We start from the raw sequence: 24,635 nt of genomic DNA, 5'->3' as shown, positions 1-24,635 counted from the left end.
ATTCAAACATACATACATAAAACATTCAAACTACTTTACTATGTGAAAGTATACTAAGTACTGATAAGCTTATCGGCTCTGCACAGAAATGTTCTTGTTTTTGTCATGATCTCACTCTGAAGAAAGGTTTCACCACACTAAGCTGCAACATAAAAAAGGTAAATATTGTTACATAGAATTGATATGACATAATTTAAATACTCTTTGGCCTCACCTGAAATTACATGCTAGTATCAAGCTCAGAAACACCGTTAAGCACAGACACAAACAACTGGCTGTGTTCCCGGCTGCTGATTACATATCATTACCCAGTCTAAAGGGCAGGATATCGTTTCAAGACAAATTGGCACACCAGGAACACCAAAGGAAGTCTTTATATCTCCAGCAAACAAGCCCGAATGGTAATGAGCAACAGTGTATTTTTACTCACAGCTAGAAACGGAACTTCAAACCTTATTCTTCTTTGTATTTATTCGGGGAGACGACAACTTTAGATTTTTTTGAATTTTGATGCAGCACTTGTTGAGATTTTTGAGGCAAAAGATTAAAACAAGAAACAAGGCCAGACAGTAAAAGAGGACTGAGAGTTGAGAGATGAAAATAACAAGCGAGAGAAAGACAGGCACGCGGGAGAACATAATAGATACAGACAGATAAAACAAGAGCTGAGGCAGAGAAATAGCTGGATGTGCTCGAGAGTCGAAATGGGTATTCTGCAGAGACTTCTCTCTAAGGGTTATAACCTCCACACTACTATGATAAGGCTTTGGTGAACTCTACTGAAGTACAAGTAAAACAAAGCGCAACACCTTCAAACTTGCCAGGCAGCAAAAGATGAGCTACTTTTAAACTAAATGTGTGAATTAGTTGGAAATCTCCCTGTAGCTCAGATAATAGACTTTAAAATACTGTTGTTAGTTTATCAGCCACTGAACTGGCTTAGCATCAAAACATACTAAAGATCTGTTGTATCAACCTGCCAGACCACTCAGTTCTTCTGGTTCTGTTCTACTCTGCATCCCCAGAATCAGAACCAAACATGGAGAAGCAGATTCAGCTTCTATGCACCACAAATCTGGAACAAACCTCCAGGTAACTGCAGAACAGCCGAAACACTGAGTGCCTCTACGGTGTAGAGACACTCGGTGTAAAATTGTAATGTTTACTGGGTTTTCTCAATTGCTGACTTTACAAAAACATCTAGATTTTATTTTATTTCTTAGCTAAGCTGGATTTTATTTAGGAGTTTCATAGTAAAGGGAAAGAATATAATAACCTCTTCAGATTTGTATGTGTACACTTAAAAAAAAGATTCCCTTTTATATCCACTTCATAATTTTGTACTTCTTTAAAAAAAAATCTAAAAAAAACATCCTAAAATTTTTGCCTTTAAAGATTTTGCTAAAAAAATAAATTTTCTTTTCTATGTTTTATTTTGGCTTTAACTTGTTTTTTTTTTTATTTTCTACTAAACACACACACACACACATACATATATATATATATATATATATATATATATATATATATATATATATATATATATATATATATATATATATATTCAACCTGCATAAAGAGTGGAGGGCTTAAAAGTTTGACCAGGGAAGATGAGCTCCTGTCTTTATCCATGTAGAGACTGAAGTCATTTCCTGGCAAGAAAAGAGAAATAGAAGGTGAACCAAGGTGAAAATGAAAAGAATGTGGTTAAAAAAAGAGAAAGAGAACAGCTGATTTAAATAGGAAAATAGCACTGAAATAATGCACAGCAAATAAGACATGTAAATATGAGATGACCAAGGCAAAAAAGAAAAAAAAAAAAAGAAGAAGAAACAATGAGAGGCAGGATGAGCCGGGGAGGTGGATGTTCAGAGTGAAGTGGGAGGGAGTTCAGGAGGGGAGGAAACAAGGATAGACAGGAAAGAAATGGAAGGAGTGTGTTTATGGAGGAATGTTTCAGTGTTCAGTGGAAGGAAGGTGGGCCGGTCTGATTGTGACATACCAACGGCTGTCAACAGAGTGACGAGTTGACCAACAGAGAACATCAGCAATAAAGGCAGATATCTCTTTCTTTTTTTCACATTAGCTCTCGAAGTCTGCATCCAGCTAATGGGTGTTTGTCCAGAGTGGCAGCAGCACTGATCGCTATTGTGAGGGCACACAGATCATAATGGAGGTAAGTCAGTTCTTCGGGGACTTGAAGGTATGGTTGATTGACTGGATTTAAAATGGAATAAATCGTTACAGAGTCTGTTTGTTTCCAACTTGTTAGTTGCTCAAAGTTTTCTAACATTAGAGTCCTCCTAGCTCTTTGCTGCTTTCAGTGTACAAATTGTCAGAATCGCTCTTTTGGATTTTTAGCTGAACTTTAAGCTCCTTATATTAATTATGAAGAACCCAAAATGAAGCTTAGTTAAAATGCCTCATTATTTACAGAAACCTCAAATGTTTTAACCATGAATTAGAATTTAGCGCATTTTCCTGCTGTTAAATACTCCTGCTTGCTGTGGTAAATCACAACGAAAGAAGGAGGAAAAACGACAACAATGTCATACCTGTGTTCAGCAAGGAATACGTTCAGACACGTAGGGATTTTGAAGTGCTCCACATTGTGACAAAGTGTGTGGGTAAGTAAAACCCACTTGTTTAGGCTTGTCCTTCCACGGTCTGGTCTGTAATATTACGTAGAGTTAACCACAGGGAAGGGACAGAATCACGAGCATACAGAGGCAGACATGTTGTTTTCTTTAACTGTAGAGTTCAAGAAGATATGAGTATTTTATTTGCAAAATGGTCTATCCCTCATTTCTACACACAATTTAAGCCTTGAGCTTCATTAATGTAGGAAATGACAATCAGTGTAAGCTGTAATGACCTACTAAAGAAGACCTAAAATAACTGTCCCAGATAACCAAACATAGCATCATCCTCTCATGATTGAAGGCTCTGTCAGGGAAGTGCAGCATCCCCTGATCTCGCTGAGGCTAACCGTAATTTGATAGAAACGTTTTCTGCTAGGATTTGCACTTCCTATAAACTCAAACGCCAGTTCCTCCCGTCAGGTAGAAGACTCCAAAATGCTAAACTAACTTGCAGAGTTTTTTGTGCAGTTTACAATTGGCATCACGAAGGTCCTTTAGGCTTTGATTTTAGAGCTGTGGACAGGTATCGTATGCAGTACATACTTCCAGCTGCTTTCGGAATGATACTCCCATATTACGCCACCCACACACACACACATGCACCCATACCCACACACACACACACACACACACACACACACACACACACACACACACACACATGCCCACATACCCACACAGCTTAGGAGGAAAGGAGGAAGGTTGCGCTAAAGAATGACAACCTTATCAGAGTCAGCAGCTTGCAGGTCAGAGGGTCCCAATGCCAGAAAAATCATTATTTCTTCTTTTCCACCACATTATGAATATCACCATTCTGGGATACAGCAGTATTTAATGAAGTAAATTTTAATAAGCAGAGAGAGGGCTTTATGATTGTCAGATAAATGCCAACATATAAAAGTTTATAGATTACAAAAAAAATACTTCATTTACTTGTGATTGGGAAAAAAATGTAAATTAAAACTTATTATTGCATTATTATAAGCATAACTGGCTGCAGCGCAAGACTGATAAGAAAAACTTTGAGTTTAAACAAAACATAGTCTGTGTAAATTTGAAAGTATTTAATTTGGTTGGATTGAAGTCATTCATTATTTTTGTTAAAATAATTAGTTTAATAGTTAGTGTTTAGACGTGGGGTTTCGCACTTGAACGCGTGGATGCAACGTTTTTCCACGCATGCACAGGCAGCTAATTTTGCTCATCCAGTTTGTCCTAACGTACAAAATAAACAAACTGTGAGAATTATAATCTGCCATTCACTAACAAACACCCCATGGTTATGAAGCTCACCTCTCTCTTCTATAGCATGATCATTGCAGCTAAACTAATGAAGGCATCGAATATTTTTGAAAATTTACTTAAGTTAGCAAATCTATTATGGCTTGTAATTCATTTGACAACAACTTAGATTAGTTGTTCATTAAAATCAACTTGGGCAGGATTGAGAAGTTAGTCTTGCTAGCAATTATTACTGTTGCTAAACTAGCTAAAGCTGGATGCTAACTTAAATTTGTGAACTTTTTACAGCCACAACATTTTGAACTTTTAGTCGTACAAACCCTTACATATAACTACTATACAGCTGAAAATAACAATAGAAATTGACAGAACCAATATCACTTAAAATCTTATCTTAAACTGCAACCAATTTTGTTATTAATATCCCAAACCCTCCAAAATTATTTTTAGTGAGCATTTCAGTGACAGTTATTCAGTAGTCTCTATCACGGACATACTCAGAGATTGCATAAAGCTATGAAATGTGGCCTTCAGTGTGTCCATAGCCCTTTTTATTTCATAGAAGTAATGGAAAACAGTATATATTCATGGTTAATGCATGAAGAATACTCCAGAATGTCTAAAAATAAGGCTTATTGATATAGTGCTTCTGCAACAACTTTTCTCAGATGGAAGAAACGCTCAATAAGTAAATATTTTATGACAGCAGGCTGACCTTGAACCGCTGAAGCAAACCAGAGAAATACATCTATTCATAACCATTTAGGACATCTAGTGCATTGTATAACTGTAAATTACCCTCAGGAGGCCTGATGTAATAATATATTTTGTAGCGGCAGATGCATTACTTCAAAACTTTAAAACCTTTCAGATTTTTTTTTTTTTTTACTTCAGGACTTCATGTACTTCTCTACATTCCTTCCCATTCTTGTAGTGCTAAATGCTCTCATTTAGGCTCCATTAAAATGCATTTTCAGCTTTATCCTAACTGACAAGGTTATGCAAATATATGCACTTTAGAAGCTCTACTTCGTCAGCCACACAAATTTGGCCGGTGATTCACAGATCCTCCTTATCTATTAACACCCGAGGAGGTCGATCGTTTAGACGACCTAATGTCTCATCTGGATGCACATAACGGTGTTTGAATGCAATCTAATTTCAACAGGAGGGTCCTTCACTGAAAGCTGGCCCCTTATCAAAGATTCAGTTATACGCCTGCAGCAGAACATGCTGAGATCAAAATAATGAGTTATAAATGTTTACTCGCTGGCTTAGGATTGAGTCTTTCTGCGCACCCTGAACAGAGGAAACATTGACTGTATGCTGGGCAGCAGTAATCAATATATAATACAAGTTTAGCTGCACAGAATACAAATGTCTCTCACCCTCCCTGACTCTCCATCTCTGTCTCTTACTCTTTCTGCCCGTGCTCCTCACTCTGTGCCTGGTACTCCATCTCCTTCACTCTGGGGCACTAATGAGTGTCTGGTATTCTGCACTTCACCACTGAAGCCCCATTCATGCTCAATCTCCTTTACAATGCTCTAAAAGGATTACCCAATTAGCTGATATTGGATGCCATTGTGTGTCTGTGTGTGCATGCGCAGCCACATGTGCAGGGGAGTGTGAAGTTGGTCGCCAGATAGACATGTTATCTGTGAAAGTGAAAGATAGATGACTGTCCCTAACCCACACTTCATTCTTAGTTGATTTTCTGCTGGAGGCCATATTACTCATCCACACATCAGTCCAGTGCAAGAGAGAGAGACAGAAACAGAAAGAGAGAGAGAGAGAAACAAAAAAAGAGAAAGAGAGACAGTCAGACCTTGACAGGCTATTGAGAATGACAGAAAAAGATAGTATTAGCTCTCAATAATTCAACCAAGCAGCCCTTCAGTCTCCAGCGTTGTATCCTTTCTGTTGTCATACATGAGCTGCTTCCTGTTCTTCTAATTTTAAGTTTTTAATTGAGTTTGTGCTGTCGTGCCTTCTGGGGGAAGGTTCTGTAGTACCTGTAAATCATTAGTTAGTTTGTGTGAACAACAGATTGATTGTAGTTATCTAATGTGTTACATCACAACAGGAGGAACATGTGCAGCATTTTGTATGCGACTGTACAGCAGTCTAATATTAGTAGAACACTGTTTATTAAGCTATTCAGATATTTGGTCATTAAATAATTGATTTAAAATTTGTTATTCATTCAATATGTTTATAAAATATATAAATTAATTATGTTTTATTCTTCCACCTGGGAAGCTAAAATTGACAGCACATTTTGAAAGAAGAGTAAATGACAGTTTCAATTTTGTAGAATTTTCTCATATATTATATGAGGGAAAGTGGCTTTTTCTGTAACATTAATGGAAAATCAATCAACTTTAAATTGTTTTTCTAAATAAATTTGTACCCATGTAAAGTGAAAGGCAGTTCTAGGGTTGCTAAAGGGAGATGGCTGTCGCAAAGGTCAAATCTGAAATTCAAGAATGATAAAAAATGAAACTGAAATTTTTAGGCTTATCAGGATTTTTTTCTATGTGATATGGATCCAATTTTTTTGCCCCAACAGAAGGTTTTGTGTGGAGGAAGTTGAATGGTCAACACAGAGCCCAGACTTCAACCTAAAGGAGGCTTTTTGGATGAATTAAAGTAGTTAGACAGCAAGCAAGACTTTCTCACCCAACATCAATGTCTGACCTCACAAATGCTCTTTTCAAAGAAATATCAAAAATGACCATGACATACTTGTAAACTTTGTAGACATAGTGAAACAGTTTAATCTGTTGTAGCAGCAAAAGGGTGGGCCAACACTGTATGTTTAAAGATATGGGCATTTCGGTAACAATCCCCATATCTTTATCCACACTATTCAACAAACTCCGGTCTTGCTCCAGTTGACAATGTTATCATGTGGAGCAGTTTAATAAAGTGGGAAGCTAACGCTAATTTAATCAAAAACACCTTTCACTGCGTTTTCTTGTGTGGAATTAACTAGGATAAAAAAAACTGTTCTCCTGGCCTCATAAATTTCACAGACAGACGGGAGACCAACTACAGGCATCAGGACACGAGTTTAGTCGGGAAGACTTCAACCACTTAACGTTGTCTTGATTGGGAACCTGATCCAATACTTGTCCTTGATTGAACCAGCATGGGTCAGTTTTCAGAATCATGCAAAACGGCAATTTTGTCTGAATTTGCTTGAGGTTTTCAGTCTGCAATGTTCAGTAAAGATATTTCCATAAAACGAAAATATTTTAGTTTAACTACAAAAGTAGATTAAGCCTATAAATTTGGACTTTAATTCAAAACAACTGTTGCATGAAGTTCAAGACATGCTTGAGACAGCAGGCATACACAAAGAACAATAAACTGAGAATGACCTAAAAAAACAGACATTGAACTAGATAGATTATACATGCATCTGTTAGAAATTACCATACAGACAGTGTGAATTAAAGCAATGCCATCTGGCATAGCGGTGATGTACAGAGGTACAGTGACAACAGATTTTTATGGTCATTGTTAGACAGGTATAAATCCACAAACTTTCTAACACACTACTGCCTAACACTACTGCCTATTACTGTCTGTGTTAATCGATTGGCCATGCTGCGTGACAGTGTGTGTCTTTCATTGGCTAGCAGAGGGTCTATTGTCATCTATTCTTATGGAGGTGTTTGAGGGGGGGTTCAGGATTTTGTGTCAGGCAGATCAGCTGCAGCTCGAAAAGCAAGGTCGACACCCCCACCCATGCTGCCCCCAACACACACACTTTCATGCACACAGTCCCTCCTCTGCTCACAATCACATAGATATTCAGTGAACACAAATCTCTTTTGTCCAGACAAAGACAGACCTGGAGCCAGTCAGATATGAGATTAGATATATGCAAGCGCCCACACATACATAAATACACGCATCCCCACTTCACTAGAGTTCCTGAATCAAACAATGCCCCTTGAAATCTGGTACCTCAAACCTATTGTTATCAGGTAAAAAACTGGAATCCTAGAAAAACAAAATCAAGTATATATTTGCATCAAATAGATGTGAAAACAACTACCTGTGAAAAGCAAGTGAGTGGAAGTGCTACTGTTCAGACTAACAGGCTTCAATAGGACTGATCGCAGAACAAGTGCAGCCAGCTGAAAGGGTGAGTGAAGAGTACAGCTGAGAAAGACTGAAGTAGAGACACTGGAGAGTACTCAAAAAGTGGGTCAAAAGATTCTGCAAACATTTTATGAATCAAGGCTTCAGACCGTCTGATGTAACATCACAGAAACTTTAGTGCAATTCACTATGCTCAACTTAAAAGAGTGTTTTAGTGTATAGTTTAAATTTGCAATTTCACGCCTTGAAACTGGGTATCTGTCTCTTTAAGAAGCTCCTGCTTTTTCTGTCAGTCCTTCAGCACATCCTCACAACAGTGTTTCGCCATTAAGTATTTACAAACGTTCTTACCTGAATTGCACAGAGAAGTACTTCATATGATGAACTCAGCGGATGCACAGTTCCACCAGGTGCTAATTGCTGCTGGCGCTAGTCTGAAGGAGCGATGAGGGAGAGTTGCAGGGAAGAGGTGCTCTGTAAGGAGAGGCAGTGTGGAAAATGTGGTGCTCAGTGAGACCAAGTGTTTAGACATCCCCAAATGGTTGCTATGGGAGATTTTAGAATTTCTCAAACATGCATGAAATAATCAAAGCTACGGGTATGTTGTTGGAAAGAGAATAACTTTATAAAATGATGGTAAGCTAAAACAGTTGATTTTACTCAATTCTCCACAAATCTTTTAAATACAAATGTATTTTTGCTAACTTATCTGAGTTACAAAAATGGAGGGTGGTTTTCTTTTTTTCATAGGGGTGCTGTTCATTCTATGTTTTACTGTTTTGATTGCATTATACTTTCGCTGTACCAAGAGTTTAGTCTGTGTTGAACTTGTGGAGACACAAAAAAGTGTCTAAAAACCCAGTAGTACAACAGTAGTAATTTTCAGTAGTAGTGATTTATTTAACATTCAAATACGGTTCTGCTGTTAGGGGAGAGAATGCATCAAATACCGCACAAGGGCTTACACAAAGACAGCACACTTCAGCAGACAAAGAGCGAAAAGATAGAGGGCAAGCGCCTTTTTTTCCTCCTTCTGATGAACTGTTTGTTCAGGGTGGGTGCAGGGCAGCAAGTGGGATGGATGGGTGGAGGGAGGGACTAACAGGGTGAGGGAGAGGGAGGAATGAATGGTTATTACACAGTTAGTCGATGCACTAACGCACTTACGGGGCAGTATGCAGAGAGAACGTGTGTGTGGGGGGGGTTGCACTGAGGGTGTAAAAGATCCTTTGTGAAAGCTGGGAGTTAATCACTTGAGCGGCACACGCCGGTTCTATGGGAGCACATGTTACACACCAGCTCCCCAGGGAGGAGTGGGAGGTCTCTATCTCTCACACACTCTCGTTTTGGTGCACACAGATACACAACTGAATTTCCATATCAGTTATGATGCAAAACTCGGCACAAGCTGACTAGACAAGCTGGAAGACCCACCCTCTTTTATCTGGATGGTTAGCAGACCCTCCTGGCCAGGGTGGTAGTGTTTGTATTTGCACCTCGTCCATTCATACATGCACACATGCCTGGCTGCTTGTTTCCTTCAGGACTGGATGGATGACTCTGTAGGGGCTTGGCAAGATATGGGTGCTTAGTTTGGCCTGGCAGTAAGTAAAATCTATTGTTTCATTACACCGGTCCATTGTCAGGGCCGGTTGCTGATATCTGAGAGTGATAGTGGGGTCTGTGGATTTAGTAGCACACAGGCTCAGTAAGACATAGCCATGTCAGAGACTGTTTACCAGAGTGACAGGGAAGACTGTTTTCCAGTATATTTGTGCAGGTCATAATTTTAACTATCTACAGTGACTGAGCATGTTCTTTTTTTTTTTTTTTCCATTTTCTTTTCTTCTAGAATATATTGAAATTTTCTGTACTTTTCTTTCACTTCCACTGAATTTTTTTTATAGTTTCTACTACACACTCTTGCTGATGGTGCTGTGATTCTCCTCATCATGACACGTGAGGTTTGTCGTTACATCTTTCACCTCCTTTTGTTTCGGGATGATAAAAGTCTTCATCAGCTCTCTTTGTGCCTTTGTTCAAGACTTTCCTTCTCACACCGTGCTCGGGAAAGTGGACAGTGAAAGCTGTTGGGTTGCAACCCGTGTCAAATAAAGTGTACACAAATATGTTCCGTGCTTTGTTGTTGTGGCTATTATAAAATACTTAAAGCCAGAGGACCAGGTGGTTCAAAGAGCAGAGATCAGGCAGTGAGAAGCCCTTTGCCACGAGAGCTCACCCACAGAGCTGACTTCTCCCCTGTGGGTTAGAGATCATGATAGTAACATCTGTGATCTGTTTGCTTTGCAAAAGGAGGTGGAAAGAGTGAGACAGCATGAATAGTAATGATGGCAATTCAATGGATAAATGGGTTGGTAAACTAAGCAAAAAATACAGACGCAGATTTGGTTACAAGCTTAATTTAGTTTGAAGAGTTAGTGTGAATGAGTTATATTTTTAGGTTTGATAATTATGCCTTAAAACTGCATTAAACGTACATTTCCATATGATATATACATATAGAGCAATCTTTTTTAAGAGATTTGCCAACATCTCATCAATGTATATTGATATAAGTAACAAAAAAATATATCTGATGTTTTACCATTGCCAGAAGTCATTCAGATGGAAGCTACAGCCAACTATTGAGTTGATGGTGCCTAGCTTAGCGGCCAGTTTGTTTTCAGGGAGGTCATCCAAAAGGTTATTTGTCAAATTCTACAGCAGCAAGTTGAATCTAGGTGTACAAATCTAGGCAAAACGCCAATGTGGACTATTTTCAGCCAGTTTGTTATGCAAATCCAAGCACATCTGTTTCCTCAATAAATGCTTCAACATTAAATAGCAGCAAATACTATGAAATTACAAAAAAAAAAAAACATGAAGAGAAAAGTAGAGCTTTGGTCAATAAGGAAGAAAATCTTCTGTTGACAGGTCCAGTACTCATCTTGTTTAACTGTGTTCTTTAGCCTCTATATTTGAATGTTTTTAATCTAGATGTTTTTGATTACCTAAACATTTTCAGAAAAATGGTTTTTGGTGTTCTTTTAAAACAGTTCTGCACTGACATTAACATTTGCTTATTATTGGTGTTACTGTTACTGTATGTAAGGAATTTTAATGATTTAATTGCTGTATTCCTGTTCTTTGGAAGACTGACTGTACAAAATACAACTTCAGTGAACGGCAGGACTGGTTTGTTTCCTGCCATGAATTCTTTAAAATTTCAAGAAGGTTCAATAGGGCATTATGGGGTCAGAGCCTTCCAGAAGCTTAATGTCAGCCAGGTCCATGATGTCCATGACTCAGCTTGATTCCTCAAAATATTTTTATTGTTATTGTGACTAAGGAGGTGAATCTTTGTCTCATTTGATCATAGAAAATCTTTCCAGAAATTGTTTGTATTTTCCTTGTGGATAATTGCAAATTTTGAGTCTGTTGTTGACATTGGCGATTTCTTCATCAGCACCCTTTAAGCTGATGAGAATTCAGCTTAGATGGTGCTATGCTTGAAGCCAAGAGTCTTCAAGCATAGCACTTATGAGCCAAGAGTAAAACAACTTTGAAATGCAGTCTTGGTTCAACATAAGTGAGATTAACAGGCTGGATTACTCCCTCAGAAAGTCATCAAGTTCTGTAGAGGCCAGATAATCAACCATTTATTTGAATCAAGTGTATTGGACCAGGGGTGCAACTAAATGTTGCAGGACAGTGGCTCTCAATTATTGGACTTGGAGACCTTTACTCTAAACCTTTGCTGATGTTAAACTCTGTTCACTGTGAATAATGATGTTTTTAATAAAGATGTCTGTTGATTGGATGTTTGTTGTTCTTGGACATCCAAATCAAAATAATCTTATCTGAAGGGGCAGTTTTTGGTCAGATGGTGGAAACTTGGCTACAGTTGGTTGCAGGAAAATGATCCCACACCATCATCAAAACAGTTTCAGAAATGGACATACAAGGTAATACTAACCTTCTGGAATAGCTTCCAAAATGCAACATTTTGGAAAATGTATGAATCACTTTTAATAGCTTGGTTCCTCTCAGCTAATCTGAGAGGAACCTTTTTTATCATCTCTGATAAAAAAGAATGGGCAAATATCAGTCAGAACAATGCCAGGACCTTGTTGATGGTTACAAACAGTGATTAAACTGTAACTATAAAGTTTTTATGTCCCACAGGAGTGTATAGTATGTACTCACCTGTGCAAAACTGTAACTCTGTCTTTTGAAACAATCAAGATTAAAAATGTACCTAAACTCAAAGAATGAGCCAGTTTGGTGTCTGCACAAAGTAGATACAACAGATAATTTAGCAAGGAACAACTTTTATATTGTTATGAACAACCTTTCACAAGTACAACATAATCCCTTCCAATAAATCCGTAGAAAAATATGTATTAGATCTCAAACCAAAATCTCTCCCGGAGGGGGCGATTAACTAAAGGATGAGGCATCTGTCAGGTCCTGTTTCAAGTCTCTGATGGATTTTTTTCAACTACTTCTTAAAGTCATGATTTTCAGAGGCTTTTATGTGCAGTAGGTAGTTTGTTAGCTCTGACAACTAATGTTTTGTACAAATTTCTTGCCTTTTAAGCCCAAATTGAATTGTACAGAACATTTATGAAAAAAAAGAAATCCAAAGACCAAAGAAAAACCTTCAAACACCTTTCATAAACCTAGAAAAACTAAAGAATACTATTATTTTCATTTTGTTAGAAATTGTTTTTAAGCATGTAACAAAGCATAGACATATTACATCTTGATTGTTTTTTGTCTTGTTTTTCTGTCTCCCAGATGAGGCCAATGTCAGAAATTTCCTGGTGTCATGAGACGTGTCACCCATACAGTTCTTTGTAAGTTTTCCATCTGGACCTGTCGACACCTGTGCTTGCAAGACCATGGGTAGCGTCAGCAGCCTTGTTGCTGGAAACAGTCTGAACAGCAAGCACTGCAAGGCTTCTGACTATCGGTTAAAGGAGGGGACAAATACTCACAGGAAGAGTGGAGGGTGCAATCTTGATGGCTTACTGAAGTGTGGCTTTGCTCAGAGTTCCTCTTCCACCACTCATCACTCCAGAGGCCTCTCCCACTCTAGGTCAGGAAGAAGTGAAGATTTCTTTTACATTAAGGTAAGATACTGTAAGTATGAGTGAGAATTCCTTGTACGGAATGTGCAGAAACATCAGTTTTAGGGGAAATGTTTTTGTGTGACATAAGGTGAACCATAAACCGAGGTCTACGCACCACAGAGAGAGATCATTGGAAGATGTTGCGAGTAGAGACAAGGACTCTGATGGACGATCGCAACCAAAACTGCTGTTCATGCCAGGAAAGATTTTAGAGAGGGTGAGTTTGGAATTATCCTGCATGTTCATTGATTAAAAAAAAAAAAAAAAAAAAAATACTTTACCTGAACTTTTACATGCCAATCCGTGAAGCATTCAATGATTTTCAGTGACAACTAAAGAAAGCAGCATGGCTAGCACAAATGTTCTCTACCACCTTGAAAGGTTCATACTTGAAAACCAATCAGCAAAACCTTATGTTTAATGAGGCTGCAGATGTTATGCACACATGCAAAAACAAACCTCTTATCTTGCAGTTTCAAAACTCAGGGCAGTGACCCCCAAAGAGACTGCAAAGGACACTCAAGCTCCGAGGCCTCTGGTAGGGGCGCCGAGCTTAAGATGAACAGCCACCAACCCACCTGGGGGAATGAGAGTCTGTGTGGGGGGGTGGGGTGCCAGGGATTGGGAGGGGTGGTGGTGGAAGCATCACTGTAATTATATATGTATGTGTGTGTGAGTATATAGGTCGCTGCTCCCCATACACACCTGGACATTACCATCATCACATTCTTAATGCAAAGGCTTTAAGGCCACATGAACTGTGGATAGCTGTGTTGGTGCAGAAAGGGATGATTCCCAAACTGTTCCCACATAATCAGGAGCATAAAACTATCGTGTTGTACACTACGATCTCAGTGTACAACAACATCGGGCCAAGCACACAAAATCACAATCCTTTGTCTACCAAACTTTACAGTTGGCAAAATGCAGTCCAAAATATATTGGCAAGCCTCATCTATTGGACTGCAAGACAAGGAAACATGATTTGTCAATATGTAGATCAGGTCTCTAGAGTATAGAGCCTTCAAGCTTTATACTAATGCATCCAACACTTTGCATTGCATTTAAGTTTTGACTTTGAAGACAGTTGGTGACTTCCGCACACTATGCAGTGCTACTCCCCACTCTGTGATTTTTCTATGCTGTACTTGACGCTTGCTTTGTTCATGATACCACAAACATCAGACCATGGGATTTCAGAGAGGAAACTTAATGAAAGGACCTGTTTCACAGATGACATCCCATCACTGTACCATGCTTGAATTAACTGAGCTCCTGCGAGTAAGCCACTCTTTCACAGATGTATTTTGAGAGCAGAGCATACATAGGTGCAGAATTTTATTCACCTGTGGCTATAAAGCTGGTTGTAATACCTGAATTAAATTATTTGGATGGGTGCATGAATGGTTTTAGCAATAAAGTGTATATTGTTCAGGAAGGAAATGGGTTCTGTGTCCCAGAGATGAATGTATTTTAGTGAATGTGGGTATCACGCACAAAACAAATTCAAAAGTCCTGTTGAAGATGCTCACTAAAGTTGGTAAGAGAGTCATTAGCCACAGTAAAACAAGTCTTGTACTGAGATGAGCTGAAAGGCCACATATTCAAAAACAACATAAATCAGATCAAAGTTTGCAAGTTTGCTTGGGAAGAAATTCTATAATTTTTAGAGAAACATCCTGGTCTGATAAATCTAAAATGGAAGTGTTTTACCGTTTTAAACATTATATCTGGAGAAAAAAAGGGAACGGTTGCTTTCAAGCCTGAAAACACCATCCCAACTGTAAAATTTAGGGATTGGCAGCATCATGTGAGAGTGTTTCACTGCCGGGTGTAATGTTGTACTTCACAAAGTAGATGGCTTCATGAGGAAAGAATAAGATAAGAAAGTGTTGCTTAAGAGATCAGGCTGGAAAACACAATGAGGTCTTTTAAATGGGCAGTGAGTCCAGTCACACTACAAAATTTGCCAAAGGAGCTGGATGATAACTAAGTCAGTGTTGTAGGCAGATCATTACGAAGCCTTAATCTCAGTTATAAAATGTAAGCAAACTGTCATTCTCAGTTGCACCAATTCAAAATTCAAACCCTGCTACATTTGACACATTTGTATGTTCCCCGAGTGTCAGGACTGCTATAACAGTAATGAGCACATTCTGAAGGATAATAAAATAGAAGTCAGCAATGATGACCGAAGCGCTGCCATTAGCATCCAGATTGCGTTTTTCTTTATTTGTTAACAAATATTTTACAGTGTTTAGTATTAATGTTTTATATAACCACTGTCTTATAAACCTGACTTACTTTTCTCACAAGTAATAATTAACTTCACACATTATCCTTTTCACATTTCCATCCTTCACTTAGATGAAGGCAACCAAGGTATAGTGTCAAACAGGATGAATCAACTGTTTTAAAGCTTTACTGCATTTAACTCTGCATTAACTGGCACAAGCATTAAAATCCATACTGATTTTAACTGAATACTGATCAAAAGTAGAATTACAAGACTTACAAAACAAATACAGAATTTAACTTAGCATTGTTTCACCTTAAACCTCAATTCCCACACTTCATGAACAAATAGTTTATCTGCCTTTAACTTTGGCTGGACTCACTTTACTCTCATGCTCCGAGCTACTTTATGAGTCAACAAGCAACTTTCACTGAATATTATTCAAACAAAAGCAAAATAAAACTCTTAAAACTCGGTGTTAATAAGATATCACGGCCTTCTAATCACCTTCCCTCGTGTGACCTTCCCAGCGCGGGCTGGCATACCTCCAACTTAACCCTCGCCTGATAAAACTGGCAACTATTGGCAAAACGGTGCACAAAAAGCACAACACAGTGCTATATACTGGTCAGATAAGAGGTAAACATCTTACAGAGTATTTCTGGTGTGTTTCCACCGTCTACTGACCTGAAGGATAATAAAATAGAAGTCAGCAATGACAACTGAAGCACTGCCTTTAGCATCCAGATTGCGTTGGAGGTAAATCCGGAACTCCGCCCCAAAACCAACCCGGAAGCAACGCCCCCCAAACAAAGGTTCCGCTTCGCCATTACTACTCCGATCCCAACCACAGGAAAGCTAGCACTATAGATGCAGGCAGATTAAAATCCCGAAATGAAAACAAAATATAATTTGTTCATTTTTGAAAAAAAAAAAAAAAGAATAAATTATACATGAAAATATTTCAAAAATCATAAAACAACCAAAATAATGTGGTGGCATTTTTAGGTGCACCACATGTACAGGTTTAAAAGCATCCAAAGTTCCAAATATTAAAGATAGTTTAAAAAAAAAACTTGCTAAATAATTTTCTTCTAAGACAGTCTATGTAAAAATCTCCTTTGGACCAGCAAAAAAATATTCTATAGTTTTTGAGCCTACCTGTTATGTGCATTTTCCCAATGGCTCTCAAGTAAGCTCTCAAGTTCCACTTGAGGTCTCCTGCAATACACTGACCCGGCAAATTGTTGCTATAAAAAGGGCTAATTCAGTCAAATGTTAATTGTTACACTCAGCTGCAGCTAGCTATTATTAGCCTAATAGTTAGCATTCAGACTTAAGAACGGTACAAATCATCTGACTCGATTTCTAAAAAACATATTCCTAGAATTTCCACAAGTCATGCAGTCATGTGGAGAATGAAAAAATAAACACAAGGCCCTATAATAATTAATAAATAACAGACATTTCTCATAGCCTATCTTAGATCTTTATAGTGTTTTAATCATCTAGATTAATGACCTAAGAATGCCCTGATCTTCTCAGAAAGGCACTTTCTGTGCCAGGAATACATAAGCAAAAGCATTTTCCTCAATATGTCTTTATTCCTTGGGGGACGAACAGTACAGACAAAAGGGGATAAGAGAGAGAAAGAGAGAGATCGAGGGTTGGGGAGAATTTGACAGTTTGAAAGAAAAACCACAAAAAGGCATCCCAGCCATGAAGTCAGTGAGAAGGAATGCTGAGCTCACAAGCCTTGCCTCTTACACTTCAGCAATAGCTCATATTATTAATATCATGGAGAGGGGCTATTCATCTTCGCTCAGACAGCATATGGAGGGGAGACGTAGGCTGCAGAGGGGAGGAGAGGAGTACAGAAAGAGCAGGAGGGGAGGTATGGTGCTGTGGTACTGCTGGTGACAGCCTTTAAATGCACAGACGGGGCATGTGGACTATAGGTTCGCTCCAAAAAAGGAGTTTTCACTTCTTTAGTTAATACAAAGAAATTTACTTACAGTTATAACTGTGTGGCTCACATAAGAGTCAGTCTACAGTACAGCAGGTCTCCATGCATCACTGGTTCCATTTCTGATGTGAGATGACACAATGAAAGGCAAAAAAAGAACATTATTTTACTCGATTGGACCCAGCTTCTGAAAATAACTCTATTAGAAGAAGTTTAAAAACTCTTTAGCTTGAAGGATAAGAGCGTCATTTATCAAATCTTCTCTAACATGGCATCCTATTTGTTGTGCTGTCAGCTAAGAGGAATTCTTTTACTCTTCCAGCCTCCTGCTGAGAAATCGCTCGTCCATACCACCGCCTTCAAGTCGGTGAACACAACGACGGCTTCATCCACAGAGACTGGCCACGTCCTCTGTCCCATGAGGAAAGCAAGTACTCCGAATGTTGGACACAAACAAGACCCCTTAGGTTTTTGTCAGCCTTCTGGTAAAACGTTGCCCTAAATTTAAATGACAAGAAATAATTGTGATGTAATTTCTGCCTTTCAGGAACTCTCTCTGACTCTGGGCGTAACTCAATGTCTAGCCTCCCTACCCACAGCACCAGTGGCAGTCTAAGAGCCTCCACAGGCCTTGTCAGTCAGAATGATGGGAGCTCAGGTCTGCTAAACAGCCTCTGCAAAGGACAACAGCCCAATTTCCCTCCATGGGTCAATGGAAATAACACAAACCTCGAAAGCAGTTACAGGGCTTGTTTAAGCAGCAGTGTGTTGGCTTCTAAGGCTAATGAGGATGCTGGCTCCCCACTGTCTGCAGACGAACCAAGAACTCTTTCAGAAACGGCAGGTGGGATCCGGTCCCCCATAACGACAGATGAGTTGCTGATTGAGCATCTAGAACAGAGACTGCTGGAGAGGGAAAATGAACTTCAGGAGCTGCAGGTACTTAAACTTAATGAAAGAAGCACCCAGCATGATCAAAATAAGCCTGTGAGCGATTCATTTCTGACTGTTTAACTTCACAACAGGTGAGTTTAGAGTTGAAGGAGGCAGAAACGTGTCATTTGTTTGAGGAGAGACAAAAGTTCTGCGCAGAGGAGATGGACGGACTGAAGCAGCGGTGCACCACACAGCTGCGAGAAGTGTCTCAGATGAATGCAAAAACCCACCAGGCTCTTCAACTGCAAGTTTGCTACCTCCAGGTCAGCTCCAACCTGACTCCTCAGCTCTGCTATTTAAGCCTCATCCTTCTACTCATCCACAATTCTAGTTATGATGCAGCAAATGATGCATTGATTTATTTGAGAAACAAAGCACTGGGAGGCGTATATCCTGCAGGAAATTGTTAAGTGGGAATTGTGTTTGTCTGCAGAAAGAAAATGGAAAGCTCCAGGAAGATCTCTCGAAGCTCACGCGAGAGAAGGACCTCGTTGAACTCAGACTGAGGTCATATGAGAAAGAGAGCACCCAACTCGTGCCAACACTTGAGGAAACCCAGTGGGAGGTCAGTGGCATATGTAGCCACTTCAGCTGATATGGCTGTAGCCATAGGCTAGTTGCAAGAACCAAGGTTTAAAGAAAACCATGACTGAGTAAACTTCTGTGAGGACCAGAGATTTTTGCGTATGCAGCATATAGTAACGTAGGATGGCGCCTTCCTCACCTGTTGCTGTGCACTGCTGTCGAGTTAGCTGAAATAAAGTGAATACACAAGACAGTGAAATTTGGTAGTTTGGGAACATTTACAGACGTAAAAACAAGGACAGACACAGTGTGGAAATGAGCATCACCAGAGTCTACCACAGCCATTAAGGAGCCCCCTACTGACTCCAAACTGTATTGTCTTGAACCGAGAACCATGTTGGTGAATACAAAATAAAAGACTGTCCTTTGGGTCTGGAATCGGCCCTTCTCCACAATCTTCCTCAGGGGCCGGTCACCTCTTCTCGCTGTGCAGCGTTTTCTGCCACACTTTTTCCTTCCTACTGACTTCCCACTGACGTGCCTTGATACAACACTCTAGGAACAGCCGATTCGTTCAGAAATTTCTTTCTGTTTCTCACCCTCTTGCTTGAGGCTGTCCAGATGGCCTTCTGGACAGCAGTCAGGTCAGCAGTCTGACACATGATTGCGGTTTTGAGTAATAAACCAGGCTGGGAGTTTTTAAAGGCCTCAGGAATCTTTTTCAGGTGTTTAGAGTTACTTTGTTGATTCAGATGATTTTTATTGCTCGTTCAGAGAACCTTTTCATAATATGCTAATTTTTTGAGACGGGGATTTTGGGTTTTCATGAGCTGTTTGCCAAAATCATCAAAATTAAAACAATAAAAGACAAGAAATATTTCAGTTGGTGTGCAATGAATCTAAAATATATGACAATTTAATTTTTATTATGACATTAAGGAAAATAATGAACTTTATCACAATATTCTAATTTTATGACCAGCACCTGTATATACTACAGCCAACTGTGCCAAAAAAGAAGCTTGCTGAACAAAGGACTGCTGTACCAATTTTGAAGGACCTGGGCAGATTAGGCACACATATACAAAAATTTGATTGGACAGGATATATTTTTTATTGTTCAATATACTGTTAAAGTTACAATATTATTGAGCTACAATTGTGCAGAATATACCTTGCCACTACTAAAATATGCTGCAGTTTAAGGAAAAGCTTCAACTATTCTCCATTGTCTTCCAAATTCAAATGTTCAAAATAGAAACTGCAACTTCCTTCTTTTATTATCGCCATCATCTCTGTTGAAATGTAGGTGTGTCAGAAGTCAGGAGAAATCTCTTTATTGAAGCAGCAACTGAGGGACTGCCAAGCGGACGTGAGCCACAAGCTAAATGAGATTGTAAGTCTCAAAGCATCACTAAAGGAAAACACAGCAAAAGTGGAGAGGCTCGAGCAACAGAACAAGGACTATGAAGACAAACTCCAGTCATGCACCAGAGAGGTTGAGGTTAGTACAGTTGTATTATAGAACAGATGTTCATAAAAAGTACACTTTCCTACTCCTGAATCTGACTGTAACCTGCCAAAATAGGATTTTCTTTTTTTTTTTTTAATTTTCATGTTGTGATACATAAATACCATCCTCACTTCTAAATTTAAGGGAACCTTTATTAGGTTCAACAATTATTAGCTAACAAAAGAAATGATAATAATCTTCTAGCTGTGTTTTTCCCTTTTTGCTTAGGTGTACCAAAATGAACTTCAGCGCAAAAAGGTTGAGGCTGATTTTCTGAGAGACAACGTTGGCAAACTGGAGCAAGACATTCAGCAAGTCAAACAGGATCTTGTTGCAGCTGAAGAGCAGAAGCTGCAGAAAAGCACTGAACTTAAAAATCCAATCCAGGAGTTAGACTCCCTTGACCAGGTCCGAGGGTCAGAGAACAAGAAGTGCATTTTCACCGGCTCACTCCAAAGAGAAGTGGAGAGACTGAAGCAGGAGCTCAGAGAGGAGAAGAATGCTCAGGGGAAAATGGTCAGCAGCTTTGAGCTGGAGAGGCAGACTTGGAACCAGGAGAAAGACAGGGTGATCAAATACCAGAAGCAGCTCCAGATCAATTACCTGCAGATGCACAAGAAGAACAAAGACCTGGAGAGGATCCTGAAGGAGCTGACGGCCGAGCTGGAGAGCCGAACAGAGCTGGGCTTGGACCTCAGATACAGTGCAGGGTTACAAACTTATGAGGATGTTATTGCCACAGAGATTTGAGAGAAGCAGCCATTTGTATCTTTTCTAAAAACACAAACACAGTTTGACACTTACTTCAAGCACTGACTGTTTTTTTTATAGCTTAGCTTATTTATTCAAATGTGGGTATTATAGCATAATCAATGCTACTGAGAATAGTTATTGATTATCTCATTGTTCTTGTTTAAAAGTAAATTATAGATTTGTTATGTTTAAATTTGATTATTTTTTTTTAATTATTCTGTCCAACAAGAACAATTGTGGTTTTAATTTGACGTACTAGTTGAGAGAAAGTGTTTGTATGTTAATAGTATTGTCTTATAGAACCATGGAGTAATCATGATCATTTTCCATGACATGTTCCATGACAGTAAGACAACGAGGTCTTGTGTTATAAATTAGCACTGATTAATCTTGATCTGTCTCTCACTGTATATTTCCCCCATTTTCACTTTTAAGCAAAAAAGTTTGAACTGTACAGTCTTTTCAAATAAGCACACATATCTGCAAATGCTTCCCTTTATTTCACTAATGTGCTGTAAACAGTATTGACCTAAAATACATGTTTTAGTCACCTTTAATAAGTCGTGTGTTTTCACCCTAAAAATTTAATACTTGTATTTGTAAAAAACCGGCAAATTGAATATATTATTGTCAGTCTTTAGATCTTGTAAAATGTAACCTTTCTTACAGCATTTCAGTGTTTAGTATATTTATCTTGCCAATAAAGATGTTTATTTGTGTGAACATCTCATAGGACATATTTACAGCTGAAACCAGATATTTTCATAACCTGAATAAATTCCTGATTGTCTGACATCAAATGTGACAGAACTTCACAGTTAGGATTATAAAAACTATTTTAAAATTATTTCGGTTTTCTAACTTCAACAACCATGAGTGAGAAGATTTCTTCAAATGTACTTTCTTCACATTTCGAACCTATACATTTCCTAAGAACATTGTCAGGAGATATAGCCAGGTTTGAATTTACACGCCTTCAGGTATATGGAGGTGGACTCTACACTGTAATTTTAAAGTAAATGTTGCTATCAACGGAGACCAGATGAGTCTAGATAGTGATGGAGGGTAGACTCTGTTATAGAACTAAATGAAATCCCAATTCAGTTTATTAAAAATGCATTATTCATAACAAGAGTCAAAGTGGACATGGAAACTTCAGAGGAGTTGTAGAAGTTGGAGTTGCACTACTGTTTGTTGGACTATCAAAATTTGCTCTAACTACACAAGGCGTGTGGTTTTATCGAAACAAAATGTAAAAATGTTTGAGAACACTGAATACTTTTCCACAGTACATTATTTGGTGATACAGTGGTCTGAGGGGTCTGCAGTACAAGACCCCAACATCCATAATCTTTCGTTGTCTCTTTTTTTTTTTTTGTCTCAACTAAAATTCTGTTGATTTTAGTTGAAGGGGAAAATATTTTTCACTAACTATTAGTCCAGGTTCTCATCGAATGCGTACACAGCGCTCCCTCTCCATCCACTTCACACTCAGGGGACCACTGAAAGACGAATAGGCACGCACAGTGTTAGTAATCTGTTTAAAAGGGATAGTTTAGATTGCTTTGCTACCCACCAGAGTCTTACATTACCTCTGAAAGTCAGGGGAGATTTAGAGTCAGACAAATTTATTGGAACTGAGGTGCTGTGACCACTGGCTGAGAAACTGAAGTGACTGATAAGACCTTCACATCACTTTATTCTAAGCCTCTGTCAAGGCATGTGCGGAGGCGAACCCAAATGCAGCCCTCAACTCCATCGCCAGACAGGTAGAGGCAAAAAATACATTTGATTTTAATGAAAACAAAAGGAGCTGCACAGGCAGTAGTTCAAGAAACATAAAAGCAGAAATGTGAAGCCAAGCATCGGAAAACAAAACTGGTTTTGACATTAGGTGAGCACTACAAAAAAAAGAGAAAAGATGAAAAAGAAATGAAATAAGAAAAAGGTCCAACTACACACAAAGAAAATGACTGAGGGAAACCAGTGGTGTTAAAATACGAGGCCTTATTGTGGGTATAAAGCAGAAAAGGATAAATGTATTGTCTACTAACATAAAATTTACACCATGATACACAGAAATCAAAGTAATAAATTAAGTTGATGTCGCTGAATGACACAAGGACAACATATTGAACACGCTCAATGTAATTGACTAAATAAAACTGGAATAGAGAATCCTTTCTTGATAAACTTTGGCAGCATGCATTGCTCAAGTGCGACTTTGAGTAGTTCACCCTGACCAACTGCGTTTAAATCTTAAAGTTTCTGAAAGTCTCTCCTCTCACTCTGATCTTTTTCATTTGGATTCAAGTCAGACTGACTGAGCCATTCTAGCGGCTTTATTTTCTTTTTCTGAAATCAACACCTTCCTTGGCTGTTTGTTTGGGATCACTGTCAGGCAAAAAAAAAAAAAAAAAATGTCCCTCTTTCATCTACTTATCAAGGAACTTGTATTAAATTTCTCCATTCATCCCTTCTTCAGTTATATAAAGCCTCCTAGTATCATACATGCCATATGGTGCTGGCAGTACTGTAACTGTGTAACCTTCACTGTTGGTATGGTGTTCTTGGATGGTCATTTCAATCCCAAACACATCTCCAAGCATGTCCCGGTGATTATGGTGAAATTGTATTTTTTGCATCTGTAGATTACTGTTCGAACAATGTTCATTGGAGAATTTAGGAGTTTAGACGTATCTCTGTAACCAAAGCCACTGGTTGGTTGTTTAGCATTAAGGTTGGGAAAGCCATGAGAGAGATCTTTGACTGTACCGCTCATGAGAGACTTCTTAGCCTTGATCTCGGCAAACCCATCAGAGAAACCCTTTCACATTATTTGGACTGAAGGATTGCTTTCTGCATACACATATAAATCAGCTGGTGCCTTTCTGCATCTTTGTTTTCTCTTGTGTCTTCATACCAATAGCACTGTTAGAAATATATTTAAAGGAAGAAAATCTCCAAATTAATTAGAGGCCGCACAAGTTACAGCAAACAATGACAGCATTGGGGAAGTGCTGGTGAATTATGAAAGGTTTCAAAAGATCTTTGATGTTGCTTCTTAAAAAAAACAAAATTCTCTGTCAGTCAATCAGTCTGTAGTCAGTCTACTTGTCTTATCTTGCCCTATGTTTCATTTACAAGAAGAATTTTACTTTTTCTTCCGTGTTCAAAAGTACAAGGTGAGCAGTGTTCATGCATGAACGTTTTCAACCAATTTGTAACTAAAAATTTCTTTCATGTCACATATGGCTGAAAAATGAATGGATTAAGCAAACCAGTTAATTCTTCACCTACATTTTGACACATTTCTAACGCAGACTTATCAAAAAAGCAATTTTTGTAGTCTGTCAAGTGTATATGACCTCATAACCCACATTTTGTTTTCTGGTTTGGTTCACAAACTGTTAAAAAATTGCAGACTGTTCCTACATAGGGAATGTATTTTGAGAGGGGAAAAAAACAACAACTTGTCAAGCAAACGCTAAATGTCAGCTTACTCAAAGCTCTCTCCAACTGCACTCTGTCAGTCCCTCATTACCATTCTCCATTGCTCTTGGAACTTAAA

The 24,635-nt window shown here is 38.7% G+C and overlaps 1 protein-coding gene and 1 long non-coding RNA gene across 4 annotated transcripts in view; one reads left to right on the top strand and one right to left on the bottom strand.

The window, feature by feature from the left end:
* The window catches only part of LOC106941767 (uncharacterized), a 28,069-nt gene extending 19,601 nt beyond the window's left edge, over positions 1-8,468 (bottom strand). The window contains exon 1 of the long non-coding RNA XR_001423453.1: positions 8,352-8,468. This is a non-coding gene — a long non-coding RNA (uncharacterized LOC106941767). The remainder of the gene's footprint in view (positions 1-8,351) is intronic.
* Positions 1,903-24,522, top strand: lzts1 (leucine zipper, putative tumor suppressor 1). 3 transcript variants are annotated; one of them, XM_015024844.1, is made up of 10 exons: positions 1,903-1,977; positions 2,087-2,176; positions 12,801-13,135; positions 13,224-13,352; positions 17,660-17,804; positions 17,885-18,276; positions 18,363-18,536; positions 18,707-18,838; positions 20,108-20,302; positions 20,540-24,522. In XM_015024844.1, the coding sequence occupies exons 3-10, from the start codon at positions 12,905-12,907 to the stop codon at positions 21,059-21,061; spliced, it is 1,920 nt and encodes a 639-aa protein (XP_014880330.1). In that variant the 5' UTR covers positions 1,903-1,977; positions 2,087-2,176; positions 12,801-12,904; the 3' UTR covers positions 21,062-24,522. The 3 variants fall into 3 exon arrangements, with proteins under 3 accessions (XP_014880330.1, XP_014880344.1, XP_014880337.1); XM_015024858.1 differs by lacking the exons at positions 1,903-1,977; positions 2,087-2,176 and adding exons at positions 9,006-9,604; positions 9,908-9,964; XM_015024851.1 differs by lacking the exons at positions 1,903-1,977; positions 2,087-2,176 and adding an exon at positions 9,006-9,604.
* Positions 24,523-24,635: the final 113 nt, after the last annotated feature.

Source organism: Poecilia latipinna, unplaced genomic scaffold, assembly GCF_001443285.1.
Source record: "Poecilia latipinna isolate Pla-1442-1.1 unplaced genomic scaffold, P_latipinna-1.0 Scaffold94, whole genome shotgun sequence".
Lineage (NCBI taxonomy): Eukaryota > Metazoa > Chordata > Actinopteri > Cyprinodontiformes > Poeciliidae > Poecilia > Poecilia latipinna.
The sequence above is the reverse complement of the archived record's forward strand: the minus strand, read 5'-3'. Positions and strand labels throughout refer to the sequence as shown.

What these genes read in the sequence shown, in the direction of transcription:
- lzts1 (XM_015024844.1), top strand. Translation starts at nt 12,905, where the DNA reads ATGGGTAGCGTCAGCAGCCTTGTTGCTGGAAACAGTCTGAACAGCAAG. An exon ending in TGCAAGTTTGCTACCTCCAG is followed by an intron (nt 18,537 to 18,706) that starts GTCAGCTCCAAC and finishes GTTTGTCTGCAG; the next exon opens with AAAGAAAATGGAAAGCTCCA. An exon ending in TTGAGGAAACCCAGTGGGAG is followed by an intron (nt 18,839 to 20,107) that starts GTCAGTGGCATA and finishes GTTGAAATGTAG; the next exon opens with GTGTGTCAGAAGTCAGGAGA.